Here is a 13,392-nt window from a genome sequence, read left to right as displayed (position 1 = left end):
ATAGGGATAGCGAATATCTTGCATTCCAGTACACTCGAGTTTCCTACTACTTTTGTATGCTGTTCGTCCATTTTTTTTTTTTTATTGACAAATGCGACACTTGTTTTGGTTTAATTTAATTTGTCACATGAAGCTGCATCAAGTGTGACGGGACACTCTTTGAGAATTCCTTTCATGTCCGACAGTATTTATTGGCAAATGGTGCGAACAAATAATCCGACTCATTAAATGATTTTCTCATGTCAAATGACCATCAAATTTAATTTGTCAAAAGCCAAGCACAAGCCGAGCGTGCAATTAAATGGCCATTCAAAAAGGACACCAAAGGTGAGGTTCACTGCGACTTGGTTCAACACCTGCACGCAACAAGCGAATGGCTTTTGTACCGAACCAATTTCCGTTTATTTTATTGTAATGACAGCCAAAATTTTAATAAGCATGCATTAGAGGAGCAAAACCAAAGCGAAAGCCAAAGCCAAATGCCGAAGCCAACATTCGACCCAAATTTTGTAATTACCTCGAAAACAAAAAGCAGCGGCAGGAAGCCGCCTTTAGTTTATCTAAACGAGCGAGATTTTAGGGTTCGCCTTTCGCCTGTCACTTGCCAAACCCTAGCACGTACTTGGCGGCTCTGTGGCTGCCTATAAAATGCCACTTAAATCCAGCCAAATCCGCCGCAGACGACACACAAAAAGACGAAAGACATGGAGAGACTGACCGCGTGTTCGCTGACCGGCAGGCAAAGAAAAACAATTAATATTGCCGTATGCAACAATAACCTTTTGTTTTTAGTGGCACAGTCAGAGCCACATAACCGGAGCGTTGTCCGCGTCCGCGGGGCACTTGAAAAATTTCGCCGCCCGTTGTTGCATGCAAGCGTTGGGGCAGGCAAAACGGATTCTTGCCCTGCAGGTGAAATAAATTATTATTTATTACGGTCATTAGGGCTTAATGGCGGCAATGATGTCCACCACGCACAAGCACAAGCAAAAGCAGCAATCCAACCAGCGGCCAGCCCCCTTCAGTTCCAGCGAAAGCGACTGCCACAGACTTCCGCCGCTTAATCGAAAACGAAAGAGAAACATTTGTGGCCGGACAACCTTTGTGGCTCTTTATTTATTTTTTTGCGTTGTTCTTGGTTGGCGGAATGGGTTCGAGCCGTGGACCCTTTTTAATGGCAACCGGTTCACATTATGCGGCCAGAAAAGCGTATTGTCCTTGAAAATATTACGCATAAACAAAAAGAAATCCGGCGGCCAAAGCGTTTATCGTAAATTCAGGGCATTATTATCTGGCCGGGGCGCGTGTGAAAATATATTTATGCATTGCCAAAAACTTGGCATGGTCCGCTTGGGCCGAGGCCTGTCATAAATATGCGGCAAAGGCCAAAAAGCGTAGCATAATTTAGGCTCTTCACACATCCACCAAGAACACACACCCTCACATACACACACTCAGAGAGTGGCATATTAATGGTGCTTCGAGCTGACACATTGTAAATTCAAATGCATTTCTATGGCAGCTGTGACTCAGCCGAGCGAACCAAAAGAAGAACGCTGGCCCCCGGAAAAAACTTGGGCCCAAAGCTTTTACCGCAAAGTGAAAACAATCAATCACAAATATGCATATGCCGAGCTGGAAAGCCGAGTGTGTGAAGCTCTGGGCTCTGGCAGAAAATGTGGAGCTGGGATGGCTGGCTGGCTGGCAAAATTAATTTCATGCATTTATGACACATACGGCAAAAGGCGACAATTTCCATAAAGATTATATTCGTGTGGCTGCTAAGAAAGCGCGCAACGCGCAACGCAAGAAACCATGATGAATATCAAGTATACGCCGCAGTGACTTGCAACAATTGTGGAACTGTGCAGCACTGATTTATTTACCACGCGAGAATTATTCTTTGTGTTATTATTATGCAACAGCAACAGTAAATGTAACGGTAACAGCAACAGCAACAGGAACGGCAACGGCAACAACAATTGCAACTGCAATTTCAACTGCAACTGCAGCAGCTCCAATTCTGCAGCCCCAAAACTTCAACCTTTTGCTGCCTCACTGTGAAGTTTGCCATTCCTGACACAAAATTACATGCACTCTACTTGTGGATGTATGTGTGTGTGTGTGTTGTGTGCATGTAATTGCGCTTGTAGTTGTGTGTGCAGTCGTTGTTGCAGTCGCCTTCCGTCTTCCGTTTTTTCCCCCCTCTCTCTGCTGCTGTTACTTTGATAAATGCGCATAATTTCAGTAGTTTTTCTTGAAGTAGTGCACGCTGCGAGTCTGTGTGGGTGTATGTGTATGTGTGTGTGTGTGCAAATAGGTGTGTGTAATATTCTCTTGCTGCTGTGCTTTATTGTTCACAGCGCCGCGTTAAACATTATGCCAGCTGGGTGGTTTGTCTTGGCGGAATTATGAAGACGATTACATGACTTTATAGGCGACTATAAGTTAGTATATATGTATACACATGAGAGACACATGAGGGAAAGGGGCGTGTCACTGGCATGTGTATATTTATGAGCAGCGATGCGCTGCGACAGCGCCTGACGCAAGTTTAATGAAATACCTGCCAGGATTTATGAGCTAGTTGACTACGGCAGGCGAAGAACAAAAAAAAAACAGGGAAAAAACCAAAGGTGGAAATTAATTTTGTATGAAAACAGTGCTGTCTCACACTATTAGTCATGCTGTGCAGCAAAGTTCCTTACACCGTTCTCTTACACCTTTAATCGAATGCTAGCTTGCAGACACCCTTTTTTTGTGGGTGTAAAAAACCTCGTCAACAGCAGCAGTAGCAGCTGCAAAATGTAGTTTCGGTTTCGTTGTAATCCGGCTGACACTTTTGCCACAGCGCACATAAATGTGCTGCCCATTTAGTGAACATTTTTCATGTAGCGTTTTTCCCCAAGTTTTGCGCAGAGCTGAAATGTTGCAGTGTTTTTATACTTTTCAATTCACCTGCCGTCGTCGTTGCAGCAAACTGTTATCCTGCGTTTTCCTGTAAATAATTCAACTGAAAAATTCATAAAGCTGCAGCACGTATCTATCTCTCATTCTGTTCCTCTTCTTCTTATTCACGTGAATGTCCTGCACGATGTTGTTGTTTTTCTTTAATTGTTTAGAAAATAAATCAGCGAACCCCCCGAAATAAGTTGACAACACCACGTGAAATAAAACGAATACGAAAAAGCGAATACTAGCTCGCTGGCTAAATGGAACATCGAGGTGGTGCACGTAGTCCTGGGAGGTGGGGTCCTGCGAGTGGCCCGAGCCGAGCGGAAACGGAACTAACAAAGCACAAAACGAGCAGGGCAACAACAAAAAAACATCGAAAACTACAACAAAAATAACAACCATAACAAAATCTGCCACACACAACAAAAATAAACTCGACAACAAAAAACTATAAAAATTTGAAAAGAAAAAAAAAGAAAAAACAAATGCGAAAAAGAAACGGAAAAGCAAAATTGCCAAACTAAAACTGCAGTCACGAAAAAAAATCAGCAACAACAAAAATAACATCAGCATTCCTCCGCAGTGGGTGTAAATATGGCAGCACACACACACACCACGAATAGACGAGTGTGTGAGTGTTTCTGTGTGTGTGTGAGTGTGTGGGAAACGAAAGTTGGTGTAACAAGCGTGGCAAAGCACAAAACAATTTACGAAAATTTGTACAATTTCTAAACTTAAATAAACACCGAGAATGGTTTTATTTTTATTATAACTGCCACCATTTCACTTTACACATACACACACACACACCCGCACACTCACTCACACACACAGATGCGCGCAAAGGGAGGCAATAAAGGGAGCTGAGCTTAACCAAATGATGTCTTAAATATTTTGGTGAAATGCTTTGGATCGCCTACACAAAGTAAAGTGCAAACTTAATGAGCTGTTGACGTTTTAACCATGCTTCTTCGCCCCCAAATTCAACCCGTAATTAAAGCCCTTCTCGTTGGTTGAATTAAGACCGGGCACGCCACAATTTTCGGCCAAAGACTCAAGTCAAGTTCAACAAACCGTTGCTGGCATGCAATGACAACAAATAATTTAAATGCCATTGTACTTTCTACTACTAGTAAATTAACAAGCGTCGCCTGGTGACGCACACCCACTCACACACACACACTCATACCCACTAATACACACACAGCATGCAACCCAAGCTGAAGAGAAAGAGAGAGAAAGCAAGGCGGACTGGTTTAAATTGAAAAACTTTTGCAACTTGCAAGTTTTTTTTCTCCAAGCCTTGTTGTTGTACGCTGCTAACAACTTGGCAGGGATTCATTGCAGCTCACCACACTCACACACATAAACAAGTCACGCACACACACACACACACGCCCACACGCCGACAGAAAGAAATGCATATGCGTGAAAGGAGATCATTTAAAGAAGCTTAAGATGTTTCTACGCTGCGTATACTTAACGTGACAAGCACAATTAATAGCAATTATTTGTTGTGCACTGCAGATGAAGCAGCAACTATCCAAGCAACTATTAAAAGTTGCCTAGAGTAAAATAACTAACTAGATAATTTAAAGTAACCAAGAAATGAAATTTTATTTCTCAAGAAAACTGTATAATTAAATTAAAAGAAATTATTATGTTACTATTAAATTCAGTATTCATAGAGAAGAAGGGTATTAAGCCTTTATACTTTGTATTATTAATTAACGTCATTTTTGATTTGTTTGTCTGTCTATCTGCTGTCCGTGTTTATCTCAGAGACTTTATGAAATAAAGATATTATTTTTTCTACAGGAATTGTTATGTTTACACGCAAATTTTTAATTTTTTGCGATTTTTGGTACATTGTTGTACCAGATTACCTACACATTTTGTAACAATCAGATAAAAGGTATAGACGTTATTTAAGAAATATTTTGTATGACAAATAACGCCTATTGTAAATAGTTCTTTCGTGTTTTCCTTGACAGTATGGAATATTTTGTACTCTATAGTGTGCTTCCAATGTAGTACCAATTATTATTGTTACTATTTATTATTTTGTTTTTCTTTCCTTAATATTATTGTATTTTATTGCATTCAATTTAACACACAAATTAAAGCAATAAAATTTCAGATTTTCTTTTCCAACTAAACACATTTTATAAACTATTCAATTGAAAATCGATAGCATTGTTAGTTCGTTTAATTGGGAGTCGATTTTAATCCTCTTAAAACATTTAGTTCACTTTCAAAGTCTCGGAGATTGCAACAGTATAACTTACAGCAGGAGAACACAAAAAAATAAAAATAAAAATGAAGAAAAGACAATGAAAGTTGCCAAAAGAGGACAAATAAAAAGCAAGACTTTCTCGCTTCTTTAAATATTAAATTATTGTTCTTTACAAACTGATAGAAAACAAAAGTTGGCAGATTTAAATATTAAATCATTTTCATGGCTAGATAAACTTAAATCTGAGCAAAAGTTTGCGCTTGTTAACATCCGTTGACAACATGCGTTAAAGTCAATTTGCTGCGCATTGCGGGGGGTTAATGCAAAATGCATGACAATGCTGTACAGAAACAGAACACAATTGCTCAATTATTCAAAATGCGAATAAAAAGTGTGGCCAAAGACTGTAAATAAAAATGGCGCAAATTAAAGTCATTCAAGTGCAGTGCACCGGAAACGGAAATGTGTGCAAAACAATTACGTGCGAGTAAGCAGCAGCAGCGAGAGGAAGCGGGAGAGACAAATGCAAATATCCACCACACACGCAAAGAGAGAGAGAGAAGTAAGCCTACACTTATACACGCACACACACACATTCGCATATATGTGTAGGTACAATGCCATTACAACAGCGAGAACAACAAGAAGCGAAACAACAACTGGTCAGCACTTTAAGTGAATTTATATAATGCGCATTTTTATGCTGGCACTCAAGTGCAATCAAAATGCGTTACGCGCAATTTCCTCTCTTGCAATATGCAAAAGCGCGGGGTGAGGAGTTGGGGTGCATCCACAATATAGGCCACAAAATGGACATTGTTATGGCCTCTGCTTATTTATGGGCCATTGGTTATAGTTGCATTCGTTGCAATCGAAATGCGTTTTGCATTTAACTTATGGCTAATGACAGGGCCTTTCACATGACCCAAACGTCAAATCTCTCAATACTATTGCATTTACGTGTGTGTGTGTATGTGTGTGAGTGTGTAATGTAGCATGGTTATCTAATTGCGTGCATTAGCATGGCTAATTAAAAAGCCAGCCAACACCTGCGGGTTTCAAATTGATAAAACAGTAAAAAGTTCTGTAATAGCATTTAACAATAGAAACTTTCAGCTCACTCACATCTGCGGGCTTACCTAACTGCCAAAGTTCTCCCCACACACACACATATACACACACACACTCTCATACATACATTGTGGCACAAAATGCCCGTAGCAATTTGCTGCACAACAACAAATGCTTTTAATCAACGAGCATTTGCTGCGAAAGCTGGCGAAATAAATATAAATAAGGCAAAGCTATTTGTTTGGCTTTAGCTAACGACTCCCCAATGCAATTGGGGCATCCATCATACGCACTGTGGTCCAGTTGCCAGACATTGGGACAGACGGACAGACTCTTATTCGGTTACAGTTACAGTTTCTTATGTGCACGCCAAATGTATCTGCAAATCCCCAAATAAACATTTAAATAATTTACTACGGCCTCTCAATTACTGTCAACAATAATATGGCACACAGTTGCATATGAAATATTTATGACTGTCTTAGTGAGTGTATGCGAATGTTTGTATGTTTGTGTATGCTGTTACATTTCCGACAGCGACAACGACAACTACGACTACGACTAAGGCCCAGGCTCAGTGCATTATGCAACAACAGCTACAGCAACAGCAACAGCAACAATAACAACAACATTCGCATGCCATGACAAACAAAAGCTACAAAATGAAGTATGAGGTCAGCATACAACAAAACAAACAAACAACAACAACTACAGTAATAAATGAAAAGCGAAATGCAGCAACAACAACAAGAGCAACAAAAGGCAGCTGAGGGGACAACAAACAACAAAAGAAAAGCACATGATTGTCGCTTGAAACTTGAGCCACAGCAACTAACCTCATGACATCAGCTTTTTGGTTTTCAACTTATTACAATTTCCATATAACCTCCAACGCGCCCGAGGAGCCTGCAGCTAGGACAGCCAGTCCTGATTCCTCTTACATTCCCTTCCTCCCGTCCGCCCTCTATGCGAGTACGTTCCAGCAAAATGCAAACAAATGTGCATATGCACTGCGAGTACCATGAAAAGAAAGCACAATGAGCACAAGTACAGAAGAAGCAGAAGAACCAGAAACCAGCAGAAGGCGAAAGCGAGGAGGAGGAGGAGAACTAAAGGGGAAAAGCACGCCGGGACAGCAGGCAGCAAGTTGCAAGTAGAAGGCGTTGCAGCAGTGCCAAATGCCATGTCCTTCATAGAGAAAAGAAGAGAGGAAAGTGGAGGACAGAGCGCTTGCCCTTGTCGCCCAGTTCCGGGAGGCCAACGGAGGGTGAGCCACTGCTGTGGGGGTCTTTAAGTTTTATGGCACCATTGTGTCAAGATAATAATATGTACGACTGCGAATATGTCTCTGTGTGTGTGTGTATGTGTGTGTGTGTGTATACGTGACTGCATTTAAGTGCATAGTTGTGTTGTACACAAACACAAAGAGAGCAAGAAATAGAGAGAGAGAGAGAGAGAGAAGTGGGAGAGGGAGACATTAAATAGCATTCCTCTTGCATGACATTTGCCAGCGAATTACTCTAAACTGCAGCATTTGATACGAAAGAAGCAAAGTAGCAAACAACTACAAGCACCGCACGATTGCACCACCAGCTCCACCTCCACCTCCGCACCACCCCAAACCACTGCAATTCGCCATCAGCTGGTTTTATCAATTTAAATGAATTGTACACGAGTGTGTCATAAATTCATGCCGCATGACATTTGCTAATGTTGCCTTTCGGACGCGATGCTTAATTAAATATCACACTATACTTTTACACACACACACAGCCACTCATATACACATATATATGATATGTAATTAAAATGAGAAGTGAACGCAAATTTGCAATTTTAATGCCATAGCTTTATCTGTCTAGTCTAGCCTGCCAAGGGCACTTAAATTATAATATACTGTCATCGTAAACACCTCCACATGGCAACAATTCGGGGTTCATTGACGTCAGTTGTGTGCGGCTTGAGTCTGCATATAAAATATTAAACGATATATATAAAAAAGAAAACGATGATAGCCGAACTCAGATAAAAATTACGAGTTTGCTGAAAACTTTTGACCAATATTGCTAGTTGTGTTTTTTATGCGTTTGAGCATAAAAAAAGATTCACAAAAATACTAAACGCGGTCGTGCGTATGGGCGAATAAATAAAAATTTGTATGAAAAACAACTGAACGAACTCCCCGAGCAACTTGAGACTCGTCGAGTGAGCGCAATTGTTGTGTCGTTCATTAGAACGTAGGTCAACACAGCAGAAGGAAAATAAGATAAAAAAACAAGAACTGAAGAGCAACTATTTTGCATAAAGTGAGACAAGTCTGTGCTGTCTTTTGTTGACCTATAAATAATGTGACAAATTTGCTGCTACAATAAATAAATGCCATTTTGTATGCAAATGAATGGAAAGCTTACAGCTTCGTATACACAATTAGGTCGACCTCGACTCGACTTGACTCGACTCGAGCATTCAATTTGATGTCGATGCTATGTTGTCCAAGATGTCCAATTACAATACAAATGCTGTTTAGACCAGCTGGCAATTCAATTAATTTCAGCTGAAAACAAATCCGCTCAACGGACTCATAAACCGACTGGGGAAAATGTCACAATCACAATCGCAGTCGCAAGTCCTGTTGTCGCATTGAAATTGGGTTAATTGTCAGCTTACAGTCAATGCCCAAACAGCTGGAAACTCTGTCAATAAAAATTTATTGATTTCCATATCGAAAACAAAATTACTATTCTTAGCCCATAGAGCACAATTTGTACACCAAAATAAAACAAGAAAGGAAATAAATTCTGAGATGCAGTCAAAATGAATTCTATTTATGCCAATTAAACCAATTTGAGCAAAGAAGCATTAAAATATTTTCATTGTTCGGTAAATAAAATAATATTTAATTGCAATTTAATATAAAAGAAATCATTTAAAGTGAATTGACAGTTTTTTCTTTTATTGTTGGAAGCCACAACCTCAATTTCTTAAATTGCAGTTTAATATATTAATACATTTGATATTTAATGTACTTATCGGTGAATTGCTTTATTTTCATTTATTTACAGAAATCGTTAAGAGAGCAAAGAAAAGGTCTCCCAGCAGACGGAAGAAGTTGCTGCTTGAAAAGACATTACACATTGAAAGCGATTCATCATCGACGTGACGCGTTTGCTGTTGCTTTTTTTGTTGTTGTTGTGGGAGAGAAACAAAAAAAAGCGAGTGAAAGCAAAAAGAGCCACTACAGCAAATTGAATGTAATTTCATAAAAAGCGAGTGTTAATTTTTTGCTGTGCTACACAATAGCAACAGCAACAGTAGCAAAAGTAGCAACAGTAGCAGAAGAAGCAGAAGGAGCAACGGCAGCAGCCACATTGCCACAATAGCAACAATACATACTCGTGGCTTAATGTGCTAATGCGCAGTGACATGAAAAATGATGGAGAACATGCAAGTTTTGCCCTGTCGCCCAACAGCAGTAGCAAAAGGAACAAACTAGCCAACTTATAGTAAAAGAAAAACGGCAGAAAGAGGCGAACAACGAGCTGCAAATTTGATACATATAGAAAAGTCTTTTCGTAGTGTGTTGGTATCGTTGTCACGGCTGCCATAGAAAACGAGCACAACTGGCAACTCGGCAATAGTGGCAATAGTGACAACAGCAGCAACAGCAACAGCAACAACACGAAACACATTGACAAGCGACAACAAAGCAACACAAAAATAAAGAAAAGGCTGCGCTGCACATCGAAGTAGAAGTAGCAACAGCAACAATAACAACAGCAACAACAGCAACTGTAACATCAACAGCATCATTTATCAGCGCATCAGCCAGACAAGCAGGCATAGCATATGTGTGTTAGGGTGTTGTGGTATTGTGAACGCCATTGCTGAAAGGAAACAGCGCGTTCATTCAAAAAGCCATTAACCCTAATAAGCAGGCAACACAACAGCAACAGCAACAACAGCAACTAGAAAAGGAGCAACTGCAGCACTCAACAACAGCAGCAGCAGCAACATCATCAGAACGCTACGCATCGCATGGCATCGATGTGCCATTGTCTGCTCCAGTTGTTGTTGTAGTTGAAGACGCCCAGCCACAACAACACAAGTAGAGGGAGTCGCAATCGCCCCGCTCCCAGCGCAAAAGGAGTTGAAGTTGCTTCAACACGTAAACAGAGAGGGTTGCCACAAATGTTGCTGCCACGGCTGCTGCGACAGCGGCTGCTGCATGTGCCGCTGCATTTAATGGAACTGCGAATATTGCTGCTCTGCCTGCCAACGCTGTTGCTGGCCACCACACTGGAGCCAGGTAAGCGTAAACGATTCAGAAGAATATTATCGACAACAACAAGCTGTTATTTAATTAATCCCAGCAATTGCTGGCGGAGTGTTCGGTTTTAGTGCCCTCGCAATTGAATTGAAAATAGCAAATGAAATTTTCACGCGCCCCCTAAAAGTATGCAGCAGTTTATTTTGTTATTTGCATTCAACGATCTCTTCGTTTGTTGAAATAAATAAACTGAACACCCTTAGGGCCCTCCGCGCTGGGCCGCACAATTAAAAGCCTAATCCCAGACATTAAGGAGGGAGGCTGTGCGCTGGTAGCAACTTTACCAATTTACGGATTTATTATGCTAGAACATTTTATTATGCTGGCAGCGCGTTAAATTCCAGTCTACTTCAGCGCAAAGTATCCACCTGCGGCTACAACTTTCACTCAAAATTTACGTATTTATATTAATAGGAAGCGCTACGTTGCGACGTTGCGACGCTGCGGCGACGAAGACGTTGAAATATTATAGAATACTTTAATGTTTGCCATTCATTTTGCAAATGGAATGCGCACGCAAACAGCTAAAAACGAACAGACTGACTGACAGACAGACGCACGGACATTGAGAGACATTGAGAACGAGTAGAGAGGGAAAGAAAGAGACAGGCAGCCTCTGGGAACTCAAGTGGCTCCATTTCAGTTTTGTTGAGTTTCCGTTTTCGTTTCGTTTCATTTTTCGAGAATCTTTTATATTTGGGCACACACAAAACGAAAAAAAAAAAAGAAAAGTTTTTTAGCATTTTATGTGGGCAAAGCTGGCTCCAAACAATGCAGGTAAACATTTTAAAGCCGCAACGGCAATTGCTTGGCAAACAATTATTAATTTTTCATCAGAGTTCGCAGCTTTTCTCTCGCACAGAGCAGAGAACACAGAGCACTCAGCTCCCCAACTCACAGTTCGCTGCTCGCGGCATTGCACAGTTTTTGACCTTCCGCTAATTTGCTTTAAATGGACGAAGGCGCCTAAAAGCATTGGCACACCCAAACGCTTTTGTTTATCGTGTGAATGTGTGTGTTAGTTGGTGTGCGAGTGCGAGTTCGAGTGTGAGTCTGGGTATGAGAGTGCTCTACGGCGTCACGTATACGCATCGTTAGCCCCTCTAAGTTATGGCCGACACGTAACATTCACAAATAATAAGGATAATGAAAAATACACAGGGGAGAGATTAGCGTTAAGGGCGACCTGCCATTTCTTGTTGTTTTTGTTGTTGTCGTCGGTGGTGCTACTGTGTTCCTGTTGCCCTTGTGGCTTTGGTTTTGACCTAAAAGCCCCAAACCAGCGCGGGGTGTAAGAGTGTGTTGCCACTTCTTCATTTTTTGTTCTCTGTTTTAGTTGTTGGCTGGCCAAACGCGTTACGCATAAATTATCAACGTAGCTACGGCGACACCTTATCGGGTCGCGGGCCGCTCATTACGCAGCCTCCGGGAACTGGCAACTGGCAACTGAGAACTGTGAACTGCGTGCTCGGCGAGTGAGTGCAACTCGCGTGACAGCGTAGAAATTGAAAATTTATTGCCACGCCTTGTGGCCTGAAAAATCTGTACAAAAACAGTGACACAAACAGCAAAAAGTAAAAAAGACAAAAAAAAAAAACGAAACGAGTGAAAGAAAACTTTTTAAATTGACTTTTAAAGTGCGTTTGCGAGTTATGCAAATAATTCTTAGAATGAAATCAAAAGCGCGGCAAAGGCCAAATGTGTAACTTTCATTTAACAAAAAAAAAAGCCAAGAGTTTGACTTCACTTTCGCAAATATTTTTGCTGGAAAAAATATCGAGCGCAGGCTTTTGCGCCCCGCAAAAACCAAAAACACACAGCATATAAAAAAGAGTAAAGTCAGCTAAGCACTCTCCAGCTGACAGGCAACAAGAACTATTGCGAAAACACACGTGTCAACTTCTCTGTGCTTACCTCGGTCTGTCTCACAGTCTCACTGTCTTTCTGTCAGTCTCTCTGCATATTTGCGCCAAGGTCGCTAGGGCGGCTTCACACGCACACTACACACACACACACACATACACAATAGAGATACACAAATACAGCCACACACGCTTGTACAAATAAACAACTCGCATTTGCAATATTTTGTTTTGTTTTTTTTTTCGCTTTCTTTTTTTTTCGTGCTCTTTCGCCCTTTGGCTTTCGCTCGTATTTACACTCGTGCTCATGTTTCAAGTGCAAATGAGTTTGCTTTTCCTGCTTCAGCCGAGCGAGATGCTCTTCTAATGCGTCGTAAAATTTCAGCTATTTTGCAAATTTTCTTAGTGGTTTTAATATTAAGCTCATGGCATTTGTAACGCTAGACGCGCGATCTTTAGCTTACGGGGTTGAGCTCAGGTTATAACCAAGCACAGCACAGGCGACGATGACAGCGACTGAGACTTAGGTAGAGTGAGGCAACAGCAGCCAAGCAAGCAAGCAGCTATGGCAAGCATCAGGCAGGCAGCTTAAAAACTGCTAAGCACTTTGGCCACGCTGCCAAAGAAGCGTCGACTTAAGCAGCTTTCGAGCTTAGCCTGGCGGCAGACAACGCCAACATATTGGCAGCGCATTAAAATATTACGCATACGCCATGGGGTGTCAATGGGTTGTGGAGTGGAGAGTAGACAAAGACTCTGGCACAAGTCTGTGAGCAAGTAAAGTGAAAAAGTGTTTTGCGGGCAAGTAAAAGACAGATAAATTAACATGACAAGTGCGCAGCAGGTCGACAACAACAACAACAACAACAAATAGAACAACAGCGACAACAACGTTATCAGCAGCCATAGAGCCTGAAGCCATGTGGCCATGTATCGTGTCA

At 41.2% G+C, this 13,392-nt stretch overlaps 1 protein-coding gene across 5 annotated transcripts in view; it reads left to right on the top strand.

Moving 5' to 3' along the window:
* Window positions 1-13,392, top strand: part of LOC133842295 (zwei Ig domain protein zig-8) — a 71,167-nt gene that overhangs the window by 47,492 nt on the left and 10,283 nt on the right. For all 5 annotated transcript variants that reach the window (XM_062275337.1, XM_062275339.1, XM_062275338.1 and 2 more), the window contains exon 3: window positions 9,325-10,568. In XM_062275337.1, coding sequence (XP_062131321.1) covers window positions 10,451-10,568 — 118 coding nt within the window. In that variant the 5' untranslated portion in view covers window positions 9,325-10,450. The remainder of the gene's footprint in view (window positions 1-9,324; window positions 10,569-13,392) is intronic.

This window comes from Drosophila sulfurigaster, chromosome 3 (assembly GCF_023558435.1).
Source record: "Drosophila sulfurigaster albostrigata strain 15112-1811.04 chromosome 3, ASM2355843v2, whole genome shotgun sequence".
In the NCBI taxonomy this organism is placed as follows: domain Eukaryota; kingdom Metazoa; phylum Arthropoda; class Insecta; order Diptera; family Drosophilidae; genus Drosophila; species Drosophila sulfurigaster.
Note: the sequence above shows the minus strand (reverse complement) of the source record. Positions and strands in the feature narration are given on the sequence as shown.